Here is a 17,359-nt window from a genome sequence, read left to right as displayed (position 1 = left end):
GCAGTTTTTCATCATCCTTGAACTTCTTGTCAGTGGGCCATTCTGCATCTCTAACCTCCTCGGGGAGGCCGGGCAAAGGACCTGGCCAAGCGGCATGCGCCCGCCCGGGCCCCGCTGACTCCCAGGGGTCGAAGGATGTTCTCGGGTGGGAACGGCTGTCTTCTGGTTGGCCTGGCAGAAGCCCCCCTAATTAGGGTCAGCAAGTCTGATGACGGGAATTTAAGGCCCTCCCGGCTCCCACAAACCCCATTAATTCAATTTCAGGGCCCGACAAGATTCTGCCTCTTCTAGGCAATAATGCAATTTCAGTGCCCAAGCGGATGGGGAGCAGAGATCGGCTGGATCGGCGGAGTCTGGGGGCTCCGGACCGAGTGCGGGGCCAGCCCCTCCCAGATGTGCTGAAGAGAAGAAGATGAGTGGTGCTCAAGGAGGCTTTCAGACAGAAAAGTGAGAAAGTCAGCAAACACCAGCCTCGCGTGCTCACGAGGGAAACATCAACGGGCGAACCTGGACGAGGACGTTTTCCTGTCCAGCGCTTTTTGCCTCTTTGTGAATGAAGAAAAAGCAACACTATACGCTGAGAACTTAAGCTCTCTATTGAAATTGGCTAAACGTTCTTAAGCTCCGCGGAAATGCTAACAACGTTTAATCGTTCGAGATGAGGACACGTTTTGAGAGCGCTTCCGCGGCGTCATCGGTCCCCTCGATTTCACCATGTTCGGTAGCTTAGGACTGAGGGTCCATTACCACCAAATGAATTAGAAACACAAGACTACACAATCCCATCTTTGCGTTTTAAAAACAAATTACTGTCAGCAGGATTACAAATAAATGCACGTTTAAAACGGCTTCATCACGGGTCTTCATCCACGTGGGTAACCCTGAAAATGACCTAAGCGCACAAGACAATCATGGGTAATTCATTTGTAGGGGGAAAAAAAATCCTACCTTTGTCAATTACCCACATTTTCAAATAACACTTATTCTCAAATAAGGGGTATCAATGGAAATATATCAAAGCCGTCTTATTTTATTGTTTTTATAAATTTTTTCAAAGCGGTCTTATTTTAGATTTAAGTATGCTGTAACTCAGTGATGGCGAACCTATGACACGCCTGTCAGAGGTGACACGCGAACTCATTTTTTTGGTTGATTTTTCTTTGTTAAGTGGCATTTAAATATATAAAATAAATTATCAAAAATATAAATCTTTGTTTTACTGTGGTTGCAAATATCAAAAAATTTCTCTATGTGACACGGCACCAGAGTTAAGTTAGGGCTTTTCAAAATGCTGGCACGCCGAGCTCAAAAGGTTCGCCATCACTGCTGTAACTCCTACAGGATATGGAATAAAAACACCACACCATAAGCTTTCTTCTATAATCTTACGGGAACAGAGCTGTCGCTTTCACGAGGCAGAGTGAGCCACGGTCCTCATTTAGATGAGCACGTGGCTGACAGGCCACTGTGGGACCCGGAACAGCATCAAGTCTAACAGCCTTGACGGTGACCCCAGCCCAGGCCCTGCTGACGCGCCCACCGGGAGGGGGCGCCTCACTCACCCTCTCAGAAGCTTGAAGAGCATGCAGCCCAGGGAGAACCAGTCCGCACTGCTGTCGTAGGCCGTCCCCTTCTGCAGCACCTCGGGAGCCATGTACCCGTGCGTACCCCTGGGAGAGAGAAAGGGTGGCGCGTCAGGGAAAAATGGGCCCCTCATGCAAATTGATGGGTTCACAAAAGGGCGGAGGGTTGTAACAAAGGGCCGGGAACAATGGACCCTCTGCACAAATTTGACCCTTCCAGACACCGGGGGGGGGGACAGCTCTTGTGTCCTACCCGGGATAGGAAATGATTCGCAACAGATCCCCCACGAATTCACTGTGAAGACTAGTGCTCCGTCCTGGAGGAGACATCTGAATCCGGTCAGCCCCCTCCTCCACCTGGACAGCTCTGAAGAGCGGAAGGTCTCCTCCCGACCGAGAGCTCCTGTGAGGAGCCCGTGGGACTGGGGACAAGGGAAGGGAGGGGACGATGCACAGGCGACCACGCGGCCGTGCCGTGCACTTTGAAGGGGTGGGGACACCCACTCCTGCGGACCCGCGTCGCCCATGCTGAGGTGGGGCTATTTCCTGGGAGTCAGACAGACAGACCGGACTGTAGTTCTGGCCCCGGGATGTGCCGGATGGGTGGCCTAGTTTTCCCACCACAGAAAGTAGATAATGGCATCTACAAGCTCCAGGGCTTCTGTGAAGATAGCAACCTATTCAAAGCAGCAAGCGGTGCCTGCCTGGAACAGCTGAGGCCCAACCGATGGCACTGCCACCCCACACCCTGGTCACCTCCCGGAGGTCAGGGGTCCTTTCTGTCGTGGTCACCGCAGCACCGCCAGCACCTAGCACACAGCCAATGTAAATGAACACGTGTTTCGTTCATTCAATGACTGAACCCTCACACCTGTCATTTGAATAATCCTGGGTTCAGAGAAGCTCTGGGGCCAGTGTCAAAATGCCCCGATCACGCATGGCCACCGCCACACGCAGTCCAGGGGGCCCCGAGGGGCCAGGTGTGGCGGAGGCTGTGGTGTCAGGGAGGGTCCCCTGCGCGGTCACTTAGAGGACTGACCCATGTTCAACAGCTTGAACTGCAAGTAGATGTTTGGTTTTTAATTTAATAATATTCCTAATTTCTCTTAAAAAACAAAAACCCACACAGTTATTTTGAAAAGGAAGGAACAGGTAGATGGAGAAACTTGACCTCCAGCTGTCCTTGGAGAGTTCCCCATACAGCTGCCTCTGCACTCGGCCCACGGACTATTTCATTTCTCCTTATCACGACCTTCAGAGCTTTATTACCGAGGGTCAACTTGTGAACCAGGAAGTCATGGTTCAATTCCCAGTCAGGGCACACGCCTGGGCTGCGGGCTTGATCCCCAGTGTGGGGCGTGCAGGAGGCAGCCGATCTCTCTCATCCATGTTTCTATCTCTCTCTCCCTCTCTGAATTCAATAAAAATATTTTTTTTAAAAAAAAGAAAAAGAAAATCACGGCTGGCAAGAAAAAAATGGGGGAGGGGAGGGGCATGGACGATAACACGTGACCAGGGCGGCGTCCGAGGGAACAAGCAGGCTGCAGTGGAGAAATGATGGTGGACAGAGGCGATGCACTACTCACACGCTCGCGTGCGGCTTCTTTTTGGAGAAATCACAGGCCAGACCGAGATCTGATATCCTGACGTGTCCGTACTCATCCAAGAGGATATTTGCGGGCTGAAGAGAAAGAGAAGGTGATCTGCGAGAGTTCCCCGGATGCCTGGAGGCTCTGAGGAAGTCTAAAACTACAGGCACGGAGTGCCTCATTATCTTATCACAGTTCCTTCCTGAACACAAATTCTAGCTCTATGAGATCACAGCCAAGGAGGGCACGATGCTGAGGATGAATGCGGCACGTTAACTTCCGCTGAGAGTGGTAATGATGGTGCTGGTTATTAGTAGCGAAGGATTCAACTACTAACGAAAATGAAGTGCAGGTAAGAGCGAGGGGCTGTGAGCACAGTTCATCAGTGTGACAAAGCTTGTTCTTTTCCCGGCCTTCCAGCTGGGACACTGTGCCTCTGTGAGTCATAACGACTTCTGAGAAGGAGACCCCATGAGGCACAGAACAGAAAGGAATCTTGCAAGATGCTACCGGCGCTGACCTAAGAAGTCAAAGTACTCCACAGGGCCACCCAGGTCCCCATCAATGTCATTTCTGTTGACTGGTGCCCGATCCACCAAATGACCAAATGTAATTTTGACCGCAACGCTGATGAAATGTAGCCACTGAGATTAGATTTGGTCAGCATAATCACGGCAAACAAAGCTCCTCTCCCCGATATACATTGAATTACAGTCGTCTTCATCGTTTTCTGCTGGAGATCACCATTGTTTCGCTTGAAATAAAAATAATGGCATGCTATTATAACAGCGGAGCATGAATAATCATGAGTGACGAGGATGAAGTTGGAATAGAAATTAAATAATACCACTGCCTACTAAATAGCTGAGAAAACAAAACCATGGCATAAAGACGCTCAGAAACCGGTTATAGATGCACATGGAAACGCATTACAATGGTACTTTCTAGATCTTTGGCTTGTATTTTATTCTTCTGTAAAACTCACACGAGGAAATAAAATGTCACATACCAGCCAGTGTCTCATTATTTATAATTCGATGAGAACAATATTTTTCTTTGTGCTCTTGTGAAAATTAAGAGAATAATTTATTAACTTTGAAGAAAGCTTTAAAATTGCATGCCCCCTACTGGGGATGGAGCCCACAACCCGGGCATGTGCCCTGACTGGGAATCGATCTGATGACCTCTTGGTGCATGGGATGACGCTCAACCACTGAGCCACACCGGCCGGGCACCGGTGAGATATTTTTAAAGAAAACAAGAACAGAAGCCCAAGCATAGTACGCTGGGGTTCTGTAGCTCAGGGATCTAGAACAATCTATCCGTGGTTTTTAAGTTGACCTCGAAGCTCTGGCACTGGCCTTTGGGGGAAGCTCTGCAGGCTGGCCAGCCTCGCCCCCCCATGAACTCTGACCGGCCCGTCTATGTCCTGGTTCACCAGGGTGCATCCAGTGAGACGCAAGTCCTTCGCTTGCTATCTCTGCACATCTCCAGCTCTGACACAGAGCCAGGGCCAAGGCAGCGGCTTAGTGAGCATCAACCGAATTACAATTCATGGTAAACATGAGCAGCGACACCAGAAAGCGCCCGCCCCTGCTTTGCACGAATCAACCAGTTAAAATTGTGGAATGAGCGTCCGAGCTGCGCCAGGCACCGTAGCAGGCGCCGAGGTGACTGGCCACCGGGACAGACGCGAGCTCCGAGGACAGAGTTCGGAGCCTGGAAGAGACCGACATCACAGGGACGTCGGGGCTGAGTGAGGAAAAGGACGGGAATGTCCGAGCGCCGGGACCACACGCCTCCCCGCGCGGACCCGGTGACCGGCGAGCCGGCCGCGCAGCTCACCTTCAGGTCCCTGTACACGACGAAGCGATGGTGCATGTGCTCCAGCCCCAGGATGATCTCGGTGGCGTAGAAGCGCATCTCCTTCTCGGAGAACACCCCGTGCTGTGACAGGTGATAGTGCAGGTCGCCCCCTGGAGTCGGAGGCACAGGGTTGATTTGAAAAGTCGCTGTCGTCCTAAAGAGTCTGCGTGCCTGACTTTGATTTCTGACGGTCACAGAAATAGAACCGTACAGACCGCAGGCCGCTGCGTCTGGCCGCTTTTGTTCGTTATTATGTCTGTGAAATCCCTTCATGTCGTGGGACAGATCCAGTCTTAAATCAAACACTCAAACCATAATAAAACATCCCAGGAACCTCAAAAAAAGGCACTTTACTTGTTGAATTGTATGCCTTTTTATTTCAGCTCTTGTTATCAAAAAGACTCTCTGTCCACCCCGTGTCGCTTTCTAGTATTAGAAATCGTTTTTCTGTCTAAACCTTGTTCGCCATTCTAAAGGCCATCATTCACTCACAGTTGAAAAGGCCAAGGTACAGTTGTTCTGGGCTAAAGGTACAGGAAATCGGGCGAACATCCTTCAAAGTTGGATTTTAAATACATTTAACCTATATTCTTATGAGACATTTCATTCCTAAACGTTGAGGGCCAGGCAACAAGCTAATTAACGGCCCAGACCAGCTGCATTCCAGAAAATCACGTTTCGCTGTAAGTATTTTATGAAAATCTTTTCTAGGAAATGCAACTTCCAGGGAAAGACTGGGAGGGGCAGAGGGAAACCCAGGTCAACATTTTACATGAATTTTAATTAGATTGAAGAGTAAAAGGCTGCCTCCATCTTCAGGGGCAAACGACTGATCAGAGAGACCCAACCTGCCCGTCGGCCGGGTCACGGCTACGTCCTTCAGGGAGTCCGACTCGCTTACCGTTCATCAGGTCCAAGATGAAGCAGAGTTTATCTGGAGTGTGGAAGGCGTAGGTCATGCAGACAATGAAAGGACAATCCTAGAACAAAGGGGAAAAAAAACATAAAAATGTGTAAGAAAAGCAAAAGCTTCCCTGAAAAGCACATCTGCTACCAAACATCAGCTGCAGATTTTGTTTTTAATCCTCACTCGAGGAGTGAGGACCTTTTTTCCACTGCTTTTTAGAGAGAGTGGTAGGGACGGGGGAGAGGAGGAGAGAGAAAGAGAGAAACATCAATATGGCAGAGAGACATGGACCCGTTGCTTCCCACACGTGCGTGCTCCGACACAGGGCAGGGATCGGACCTGCAACCGAGGTACATGCCCTTGACCAGGAAGCGAACCTGCGACCTCTGGTGTACAGGCCGGCGCTCTAACCACTGGGCTACACCGGCCAGGGCCGGCTCCAGATCTTTGCAGCCAGGCACTGCCCTGTGCAGCATGGGAGAAAATAGCTGTGACCCATAAACGCAGGAAGGACTCTTACTTATACACAAAGAACCCCTGTATGTCAACAGAGAGAGAAAGCCATCCACTCAATGGAAAAAGGGCAACTGCTAATGCCAATGACAGGAATAAATGGGCCCTTCACATAAGCGGCTATCCAATGGCCCACAGGCCTATGAGCAGATGCTGAACCTCAGTTGTCCCCAAGGAAATGCACGTTCAAAACCACACATGCCATCCCTTGAACTCACAAGAACCGGCTAAAACCGGCAATCCCAAGTGCTGGGAAGGCACGGAGTAAGTGGCTGCCAGAAGCGTGCCACGGAACCACCACTCTCCCAAGCTGTTTGGGCGGCATCCGCTAGAGCTGAGCACCATCCACCGCCCTGTGACCGGCGTTTCCACCCTGGGCTGCACCCCGCCCGGGGATCTGTACTTCCGTGCACCCAGAGGACTGCGCGAGAATGCTCCTCACAACACTGTCCAAAACAGCCCGAACCAGCAAACAACCAAACGTCTACCACCCGAGAACGGGTCCCTCAACTGTGGCCTCCTGACGCAATGGAACACCGGAGAACAAGGGTCAGCAAGCGTTTCCTACCGAGGGCCAGACAGCAAATACTTTCGGCTTTGCAGGCCCCAGGCAGCCTCTGTCAGGCAGTCTGCTAATTTTCTCTACAACCCTTTACAAACATCCAGGCCATTCTGAGTTCATGGGCTGCGCAACAGGAGGCCACACGCCCGATCGGGTCCAGAGGCTAGACATAGCGTGTCGGCCCCGTGTTTAGCTGCGGGATGCACTGTGGCCACGTGCGGGGACACAGACGAAATGTCACACGCAACACTGAGCGAGAGGAGCCAGACACAAAAGGGAGCGTTTATATAAAGTTCAAACACGGGGGAAAGCTAAATTACGGTGCCAGAGTCGGGGTGGTAGTTAGCTGGGCGTGGGGTGAGTGGCGAGAGGGGCACGCGGAGGCCTCTGGGACACTGGGAACTCTCGATCCCGTGATCTGGGTGCTGGACACACACGTGGGCTCCCCGGGGAGACGGCATCGGTGCTGTGCTAGACCGATAGCCAGGTCTATTTAGATTCCTTATGTACAGTGAATGCTTGCCCCTCCACTGATTCAAATAAAAAAAGGCATAGAACATCTGTATCCACTTTTGTTAAACAGAAGAAAAAAAGAATTACTAAATTCAAGTTTTAGCAGAATAATCTGTAAACAGAATTCACATTGTCCAAACCGCTGCATTAAGGGCATCCAGTTAAACTTGAGCTCACTCATTCCTATATGCTAAAGACTCATGAAGTCAGACCCAATCTCCACAAACCTTCCAGGGGAAATTGCTTCCGAGTGAATGACAAAATTCGTTTTGCGGTTACCTAGTTTCCCTTGGAGTTCTGTTGAGATGGTGTTAGTGTTTCCTGATGCCAAGATCTGTTTTGCTTTAAATAGGTAAAGTAAAGGTGCTCTCACTTTTCTGTTAAAAGCCATGTGACCTTCGGGGAATGGGGGTGGGGGGCGCTCCCCCTTAGAACCCACCCACGTTTCTCCAGACCTTCCCAATCGCCTGCTGCTCCTCCCTAAATGGGGTTCCCCACCCACTCTGGTTCCTGATCTGATGAGCAGTTAGTTCATGTGTAGCGCGGAGAAGTGGGCGGCCCCAGGACTTAGTAGAGTCGGGATCTTCCCCAGCTCGAGACAGCTGGGGGACACGCAGACCCGGCCCAGGGGCATTTGTGACCCCGATGGCACACGGTCCGTCTAATGACAGCGGCAAGAAGACGTCCAACGGTTAAAGGATCCTTAAGATACTGCGTCATTAGGTGGGGCTCGAACTGTAGATTTAGAATCATAGGCTGTCTGAGTAGAAAGGGCTCTTTTAAATACGAAATTACCTGGTTCGACTTCTTTATTTTAAAGACAAGGAAACTAAAGATTCCCCCCCCCACCCCCCAACAAGGGAAATGACTTGTGTAAGGTCACAAGGAAACTTGGTAGCCGGCCAACATTCAAACCCCAGGCCTCCTGACCCTCTCCGGAGTTCTGCGATGGGCTACCAGTCAGGTTCCCACAGCAACGCTTTGTTGTGAAGGTGACTTGGTTCCCTCTACAGAGCCCACGGACTGCGCTCGAGGCCTCGCCTCTCAGGTGCCGAGTGGATCCGTGCCGAGTCTCAAGTCGACTCTGAGATCCAGAACCAAATGCTGACCAGCAAGGACACACAGGCAGCGATGTAACGAGTGATGTTGACACGGTTACTGTTAAGAGGTTCTGCCTTGATTACAAATGCGGGCCAATGAGAACGAGTGAATTTCTAGAAGTAAACCCTTAAATAAAGTTCCTCAGCAGAGAACTGCCTGGTTTCCTACGGGCAGCGAGCGAAACGGCTTGCACTTTGCAGCAACTCCGTGTAGGACTGGGATAAGAGAGGCCGGGAGTATTTTTTCAAGAAAGTTCTCCACATTGCAGCCAGAGGGATCCTTGCAGACCGCAAGGCTTATCGTGTTATCTTCCCACTTCACACGCGTTGCTTCCGACTGCTGGGAGATTTTTCAAAACCCTCAATATTGGCCCAGAAAGCTCTTTAGGGTCCGGCCCGGTCTGTTCCTCTCTCTCCAGCTTCGCCTTGTGCTCCTCACCCCATCACCTCTGACCCCAGCTCCATGGCTTTCCCTGAGGTCCCCAGACCCTCCGTGCTCAGGACCAGACACGCGCTGGCACCCTCTGACGTCACGGGAACTCTCGTTGGCAACATCTCCACCCTGGTAAGTGCCTTCCGAGCCCTGCGTGCGCGCCTTTCACAGCTCTCGCCACCTGTTCCAATCACCTATGCACTTCCAAGATGACCTGAACACTACCTCCCTCTCTCATCCCATATGCAGCTCTGCAAGAGCAAGGGCCAAAGTCAAGTCCTAGGACCCCCATCTCAGAGCAGAGTGCGTGGCTCAGAAGGCGGCCCTACATTGTGCTTCAATGACGGAAGGAATAACACCAGCTGAACGCTAAGGGACTGTGTAAGGAAGGTGCTGACTGCTCTTCCCAGCTGTGGGCGGACTTATCTTGCATCTCGCACATGCCTTCCCTTGTTACTTGGCAAGAAATACACAAGGAAACTGGCAACAGTACTTCCTGCTGTCTCTCTGGGGGATGAGGGGTGGAATACTCCGTTTGAGATTGAAAGAAAAAAAAAAAACACTTCTAGTAAAAAAAAAAAAAAAAAAAGATGAGTGAGTGCAGTTCAGTCTCATACCAACACCTAGAACATCATATTGATGAAGGAGATTGAGAGTTCACCCTAATGAGGCTCTTTAAACTGAAGATCACTCCAAACCTATGAACAGTGGCCTCTGATTAGCAAAAGCCATGCCAAACAATTTTACTACAGCTCTTTTGGGTAAATTTTATATTTATATGTAAAAAAAAAAATCTAGACAGTTTGCTACTGGGATACAAAATATAAACAATTCTTTTAAATCAGTTCAAAGCAGTAGCCCAATAAAAGCCCAATTTTTTATTTATAGCCTTCGGGGGAGACTGGCGAGGAACTACACAACTAATTAACCACATTCCCCTCGGCTGGATAAAATAAATATGAAATCGCTACAGGAAAATTGTAGAAGAGAACGCGTTAAAAATTAATGCTTTTAATAAGCCCTGAAAGTCTGCAGTGAGCGCAGGTCCAAGTGTGGAATTTAAGACAAAGACTTATCCCGGAGAAATGAGGAGCCGGAGCCAGGCATACGGATCCCGCTACAGGGAGCTGGCCGCTCAGGGCGGCTGCAGACGTGGTCGTGCGCACAGGGACTCTGATGGGAAATGCTCACCGCCCATGTGCCCGGAGGTAGCGGCGCACAGTTATTTACAGCCATGGCATTTCCATTTGGTAGAGTCGAGCTCAATGTGGCTATTCTATTGCTTCAACAGCAGGTGGCCCTTCTAGAACCATTTGGACAATATCAACCACAATGCGGTAAACTCAGGGGATGAACCCAAACCACGCGGCCCATCGAGTGACTAAAATGCGGGATGTCTCGCTGTGTACAAAGCTTCCTGGCTTGTGTTTTTGTTTTTAATCAGTTTACTGCCACGATATTTTGAATTTAATTAAAAAAAAGCCCACCACTTGCATCTATAGATGCTTACAGCGTACAAATGGTTAATTTTATGTTTTTATTGATTTGAGAGAGAGAGGAAGGAAAAGGGAGGGAGGAAGAGAGTGAGAAACAGAATGAGGGAGGGAAACAAGGAGAGAGGGAGAGAGTGAGAGAGAGAGAGAAAGGGAGGGAGAGAGGGAGAGAAAACAAAAGATCGGTTGCTTTCCACACGGGTATCAAACCACAACCTGAGTCTGTGCCCTGGCGGGGACTCGAACCAGTGACCTTTTGGCCCACCAAGACAAGGCCCAGCCCACGGAGCCACCCTGGCCAGGACGTGGTTTGGTGTTTAACGTGAAAATCACATGTGAGCTTCTTAGCATGGGCCTGGCCATTCCGTGCTCGTTACATTCCTTTTCGCGAGCGCTGGACGACAGACCTATGGACGCGCAGAGGCACGCCAGGTCGCTGGGACGGTGTGGTTTCTGGATGTGCCTTTACGACACCTGCCCAAATAAATAAGAGCCACGGCTTTGATCCTGGCCAACGCCGTCACCAGAAAAAGAAATCCGCAGAAATCCGCATGGGACACTGCTCTGCAAGTGGAGACATGGGGTCAAGGTTTGTTTGTAGATGTGCCGAGCCCTGACATACAAATAAAACACCCAGCAGGTGGACACGGTGTCCTGGGAATGGGAACGGCCAAAGGCCACAGCAGGTAAAACATGGCAAGTGCTGAGAAGATAAAGTCACCTTCCGAGGAGACACTGTCTGGGGACAACCCCACGGGGACAGCGCAGAGCTGGCGAGCCCCAGTCGCTTGCTCTCTGTTTGTGAAGGACAGGAGCGAAGATCTCTTACTTTCTCTCTGGCTTAGTCCTGCTCGGTCATGCAGTTAATTCCTAACTGTACTCAGGGGACTTTGTTGTTGCTGGTATGATTATTTCCTGCCTTCTCCCCAACCATATTCCGCAGTGAAGTTCATCATAAACGCATACTATAGGGAGAAGTCACGGGCGTTCATGGTGCAGGTTGCTGGTACTTGGCCAGCTCCCCAGGAAACAGAGGTCATGTCTGAATGGGACACTGTATCAGCTCAGTGCTGCCGATCCCTGCTATGGATTCCAACCCACCCCAGAATCGGCTGGCCCCATAACTCAACCAGAAAATGCCTGCATTTTAAATACATCGTCCTGATATAAAACCGACAAACACATCCACACACAAAGAGCAATGCTCACAACTGAGTATCGCCCTGGCCGGCGTGGGTCAGACGGTTAAATGTGGTCCCAAGGACCAAAAGGTTGCCGGTTCGACAACCAGTCAGGGCAAAAAAAAAAAAAGAAAGGAAGGAAGGGAGGGAGGGAAGGAGGGAGGGAGGGAGGAAGTTTTGAATACTTACTCCTGTACTCACGAGCGACAACATAATCCTTTCATTTAAGGCTAATGTTTCTCCTTGTTTCATCTTGATCCTCTTCTTATCCAAGCATTTCATTGCATACCTAGAAACAGAAATATGGTTGAAAAATCAACACCATAAACACACCCAGACTGATTTCAACACGATACACCACACCGGGACAGGTTTGGGCAGTGTTTATAAAAAGCAAACCGGCACCCAAGTGCCATGCAAAAAAAAAAGTCTTACTACACGTATTAAGGAAAAAAATCCCCTCCCCTCTGCAGGAGCACAACCCCCCACTCCTCAGGTGTGGGCTATGCATAGGAACTTCCGGGGAGCACAGCAGGGAGAAGGGGAGGGTGACTTCATGGTCAAGTCTGACAAACACAACCTCGGTCAAGGGATCAAGACCAACATCAACAGAAATCCATCACTTTAATAACAGGTAACTTTGATGTGATCTGATGCAATGAGAAGGGCATTTTACCTCTGGGTCTTCCTTCCTGAAGCCCACCACCCCCATCCAACTGTGGGAAAAGCATCGGACAAACCTAAATCGAAAGACCTTCCACTCCGTGCCAGTTTTTGAGAGTCAGGTGAAAAAGCAAATGTGTCTAAAGAGACAAATCGATAGCATGTGCTTCTACAACATCATGGGACTGCCTAGATATTCTAAAAACCTCAACACGCTGCGATGATGAAGTAAAGCTACTACATTTCATGAAATGTAATAAGTGAAGAGTAAAGTGTATCGTTTAGGATCAAAGTCCCCGGGGTGAGTACTGGACGGGAAAGGAAGTTTTCATAGCAGGACTGTTTTGACAGTGTGTTGTCTCATTTAATTCTGCAACGAGGCAGGCGCTCTTTTTCATCCCTACTTTACAAACGAGGATGTGGAGGCTCAGAGAGGCACAGGCTCTGCCCAAGCCAACAAGAAAGTGCGGAAGCGAATCTGACCTGGCCGTGCGGCACCCGAGACCCACACCCGGGATCCCTACGTGATCCCGTCTCCGCAGGACGCCAGACGTCAGGCACCTGGGTGCCAGGCACCGGCTTCACCCTGCACAGGGCCCCACAGCAGGAAGAGGAGCCATGGGCACAAGCCAGTGAAGGTAAGTTTCAGCCGCCACAGAATACGAAACATGCCAAGTGGAGGACCAGGACAGACTCAGGCAGGGGCTGAGCGGCAACCCCGTAGGTGATGCGGGGGCAGTGCAGGTGGCGGGCACCGACCTGGGTGACCTCAACTCCTCCGTCTCACACTGACTAATGACGTCATGCACCACCCTCACAGACTGTCCCGCCTCGCCCACTGCTCTCCCGTGCCTGCCCCTGAACCAGACGTGGAGGTCTGGGTCCATCACATCAGACCTGCCCATTCTCTTGCCTTCAGAAACATGTTCACTTAAACCGCTTCCATATTAACATACGTTCCCCACACTTCACAACTCCCCCATCCACTAGAAGACCCGTATGTCCCACACGTAACTGCCTCACGTCCACCTCCCATGAGACGAGTGACTGAGATGAGCGATGGGGCCCATGACCTTGACCTTTGTAGCAGAGCGTCCACCCTCTTCAACAGTACCCAGCTCCTCATCTGGGGGACCCACGCTGCCTGGATGCTACGACACCCCAAACTGCATGTGCTAAATCGTGGGTGGGCCTTTACTTAGGAGAATGTCTATTTCTTTCCGAGGCAAACAAGCCCGGGAGCGAGGATCACGGGCTTCCAAAAGTCCGTGCAGGGATTGTCTTTGGGTGCGAGCACAAGACCCTCGTCATAGTCCCGGGAAAACGTAGGAACGCCAAAAACTTACATTTTTCCAGTGTCTGCTTTCCGGCAGCCATAGACTTCTCCAAAGCCGCCTCGCCCGATGATCCTATGTACGCTGAAATCATTCATGGTCAACTGTGAATTCAAAACACGAAATGGACACGTAACGGCCGCATAAAAATGACATGGGAAGGGTTTTTTCAAGCGAGACACGCACAAGTTATTAACGTGGCCGTTCTGAGGGAGGGGCCCGCCGTTCCCACGACTGACTCCTTGGACAGAGGGGAGCAGCAGGAGGAGGCAGGGCTTTCTAGAACCTCTGCCTGCTCCACCCCCGAAGGCCCAGCACAGAGGCAGACGGGAAGGTGACGGAGTGGGAGCCCAGCGAGACTGCTGTGCCCACCTCATCCGTCTCAGACTACAAGACACATGCCCGGAAGACAAGCGTCTGGGAAGTTTCTAGTCGAAATGCAAAGCAACCTCGGCCGCTCTGAAGCCTGAAGTTTGGCAACCACGCGGCAATCCCAGGAACCGCCGTGGTGGGAGAATAAGCCCGTGTCCAGGGCATTCGAGTTCCCCTAAGAGTGAGCCATATGATCAGAAAACCCGGCGGACGCCGGCCATGTGAATTTTTTTATCGATCACATCCGTGAAGAGAGAGGGGACTCGTGCTGGGCATGTGAGCCTGAAGCAAGACTAAGTGTGAGCAAAGTAGATAAAGAGGCTTTATTCATGAGCACTTTTCCTTTTGGTCAGGATGTGTCAGCAATGCCCTGCTTCAGACGGAGTTTGAACAGCACCCGATGGTGCCAAGGCAGACAGACAATCCTACGGTCATGGGAAGAGGCCCTCGGATAACAGCAGAGGCCTGCTAGGCAGCCTAAGGGTCAGATTCTTAAAAGTTCCCCTACCCACCCCCTAAAACGTCATGTCTGCAGCCAGGTAGGGGCAGCTGGCCACAGGCTTCATGTCTGATCATGTCTGATGCTGAGAGGACATGGGACAAGGGACATGAGGACACAGACACCAGGCCGGTGGAAGGAGCATGAGCGTGAGGAAAATCCACAGCAGATATAAGGGCTTTTTTATTCACTTATTTATTTTTGGCTAATCCTCACCCGAGGTCATTTTCCCATTGATTTTCAGACAGGGTGGAAGGAGGGGGAGAGACACAGAGAGAGAAACATCGATGTGAGAGAGATACATCGACTGGCTGCCTCCCGTGCACGCCTGGAACAGGGCCGGGGATTGAGCCTGCAACCAAGGTACATGCCCTTGATCGGAATCGAACCTGGGACCCCTCACTCTTAGAGGCTAACGCTCTGTCTACTGAGCCAAACTGGCTAGGAGAGGGATTTTTTTAAAATGTGTGTTATTGCCTCATGCTTCTAAATCCTGCCAGGAAATGTGATGGAAAGGAGAGATTCAATAAATCAATAAATAAACAAACCAAAAAAAAAAAAAAAAAAACTTCTTCCAACAGGCCCATTCAAGTAAAAAACTCCACCCAAAAAAATCCAGTTGATAACTTTTTCCCCCAACTGCAAGCCTCTGTGAAGGGAAAGGAGGAGGGAGGAAGTAAGAGGCTGGGCAAGAAAGCATGTTCTCCAAGTGCAGCAGAGGTTACATCCTGTAATCACTGACCTTGAACGCTAATGGAGGATGGAAAGCCAGGGGAATGAATACAGGTTAGAAAGCAGCCAGTGTTTGAGGACCCTCTTAGCATTCTCAAAATTAAAAAAAAAAATTTAAAAAAGGTAAAACTTTGGTCTAAAAAAGATGTGATCAAATGTCCTTTCTTAAAGAAATAAACACATGCTTATAGGAATATGAAAAAAAAAAACCACAGAATTAAGCTCAACCAGCGTGGCTCAGCGGTTGAGCATCAACCTATGAACCAGGAGGTCACGGTTCTTTTCCCGGTCAGGGCACATGCCTGGGTTGGGGACTCCATCCCCGGTGTGGGGCCTGCGGGAGGCAGCCAACCAATGATCCTCTCTCATCGCTGACGTTTCTACCTCGTTCTCCCTCTCCCTTCCTCTCTGAAATCAATAAAAATATATTTTTTAAAAAAAGAGAGAGAATGAAAATTCAACTTGTTTGCAGCTGGGATGGGAGGGCAGCTCTGTCGTACGCAGAGCAGCGAGGACATCTGCTCGGGCAGGGTGTCACCCTGGGGAGCAGGCTCCAGAAGCAAGTATTTTCTCACGCAGGGAAGCCAGAGGGACTTTTTAATTTTAAAAAGGAAGTAAAAAGACGATACTCACATGGATATTTAATTCTACATTTTTCCACTGACAGAATCGAGTGAACTTGTCACTGAAAGAGAACACAAAGAGTGGCCAGAAAGTTAAATATCAAATTAACCGCATTAGGAGATAGGAGGGAAAGAGGAGATAAACTAGCGTCGCTCGACTTGTTTTACGTCTCAAACAGGGTTCGTTTTCTTAAACATCTTTTCACAGTGCGTTCACCTGTGGGCCTTATTTCGTGGCTCACATGAAAGGCATCATGTTTCCTTTAACTGTCATGATGCTACAGGGACGTCTTCATCGGAACCACCATGGTTCGACAGAAGGGTAACACGAACCACATATACACTGAGTGGCCAGATTATTATGACCGGCCAGATTATTATGACCACCCCATCAGTACTTCATTCACACTTCCAAAAATACTGAATATTGAAAAAACTTCCTAAGCAAATACTCTCAAGGTTTTATTATTATTATTATTTGCATAACGAATTCACTTCATTGTACTGATGGGGTGGTCATAATAATCTGGCCACTCACGTGTAATCAAATTTTAATAATATATTGGTTTAACTGGATATATCAAAAATGACTATTTCAACATGTAATCAGCATAAGTTAATGAGAAAGTCTACATTCTTGTTTTCCTATTAAGTCTTTGATCCTGGTGTGTATTTTGCACTTACAGCCCGTGTTTACTCAGACCAGCACGTTTTCAGAGCGCAGTAGCTACCTACGGCTCTCGGCTACGGTGCTGGACAGTGCGGCGCTAATGACGGAAAGAACTACCGCTGACGAATCATTGTAAGAGCAGCGAACACTCCGATGGGCCAGGTTCTAAAGGCTCGTTGACCCAACCCAGCAACTCCCTGGGCAGAAACTATGCTGATACCCATTTTACAGCTGAGACCAAGGCCTGCCCACGGTCACACAGTGAGAGAATGGGTGGGACAGGATTTGAACCCAGACCACGTACTGCCTCTCAAAGACACAGAGGGCGTAGGAGAGGCCCCCTCAGACTAGACCCGGAAGATGCCATGTGGGCCATCGTGCGGCGTGTGCTCTCACACTGCACTCAACTGCTGGCTGAGGGCTCTTCCGCCCACGAAGTAAGAAAAAAAATCTACTTAATAAATACATTGTTTTGATTACTTTTTTGTTACTGAGCAACGTATCTAAGCAAAGAACATTCTTGCTGACTGCTGGGCTCATCTCGCCCCTGCTATGATTTCTTAGACACAAGCAGAGTATTCAGGGTTCTTTGAGTGAATGAAGGAATGAAGTAAAAAAGGAAAGAAATGGGGGGAGGGAGACAGAAAAGGCACAAGGGGGGGGGGGTTTCTCATAAAGTACAAGTTATAGGTATTATCATACCAGCGTTATAATAACATGCTGTAA

General features: G+C 49.8%; 1 protein-coding gene across 1 annotated transcript in view; it reads right to left on the bottom strand.

The window, feature by feature from the left end:
* The window catches only part of LOC102441969 (beta-adrenergic receptor kinase 2), a 75,824-nt gene that overhangs the window by 16,541 nt on the left and 41,924 nt on the right, over nucleotides 1–17,359 (bottom strand). Inside the window, 7 exon segments of the mRNA XM_023762069.1 lie at nucleotides 1,563–1,670; nucleotides 3,170–3,264; nucleotides 5,018–5,148; nucleotides 5,940–6,018; nucleotides 11,930–12,029; nucleotides 13,750–13,841; nucleotides 15,974–16,025. Of these exon segments, the coding sequence (XP_023617837.1) occupies nucleotides 1,563–1,670; nucleotides 3,170–3,264; nucleotides 5,018–5,148; nucleotides 5,940–6,018; nucleotides 11,930–12,029; nucleotides 13,750–13,841; nucleotides 15,974–16,025 (657 nt within the window).

Source organism: Myotis lucifugus, unplaced genomic scaffold (genome assembly GCF_000147115.1).
Source record: "Myotis lucifugus unplaced genomic scaffold, Myoluc2.0 scaffold_229, whole genome shotgun sequence".
NCBI classification, from domain to species: domain Eukaryota; kingdom Metazoa; phylum Chordata; class Mammalia; order Chiroptera; family Vespertilionidae; genus Myotis; species Myotis lucifugus.
This window is presented reverse-complemented; position numbering and strand designations above follow the sequence as displayed.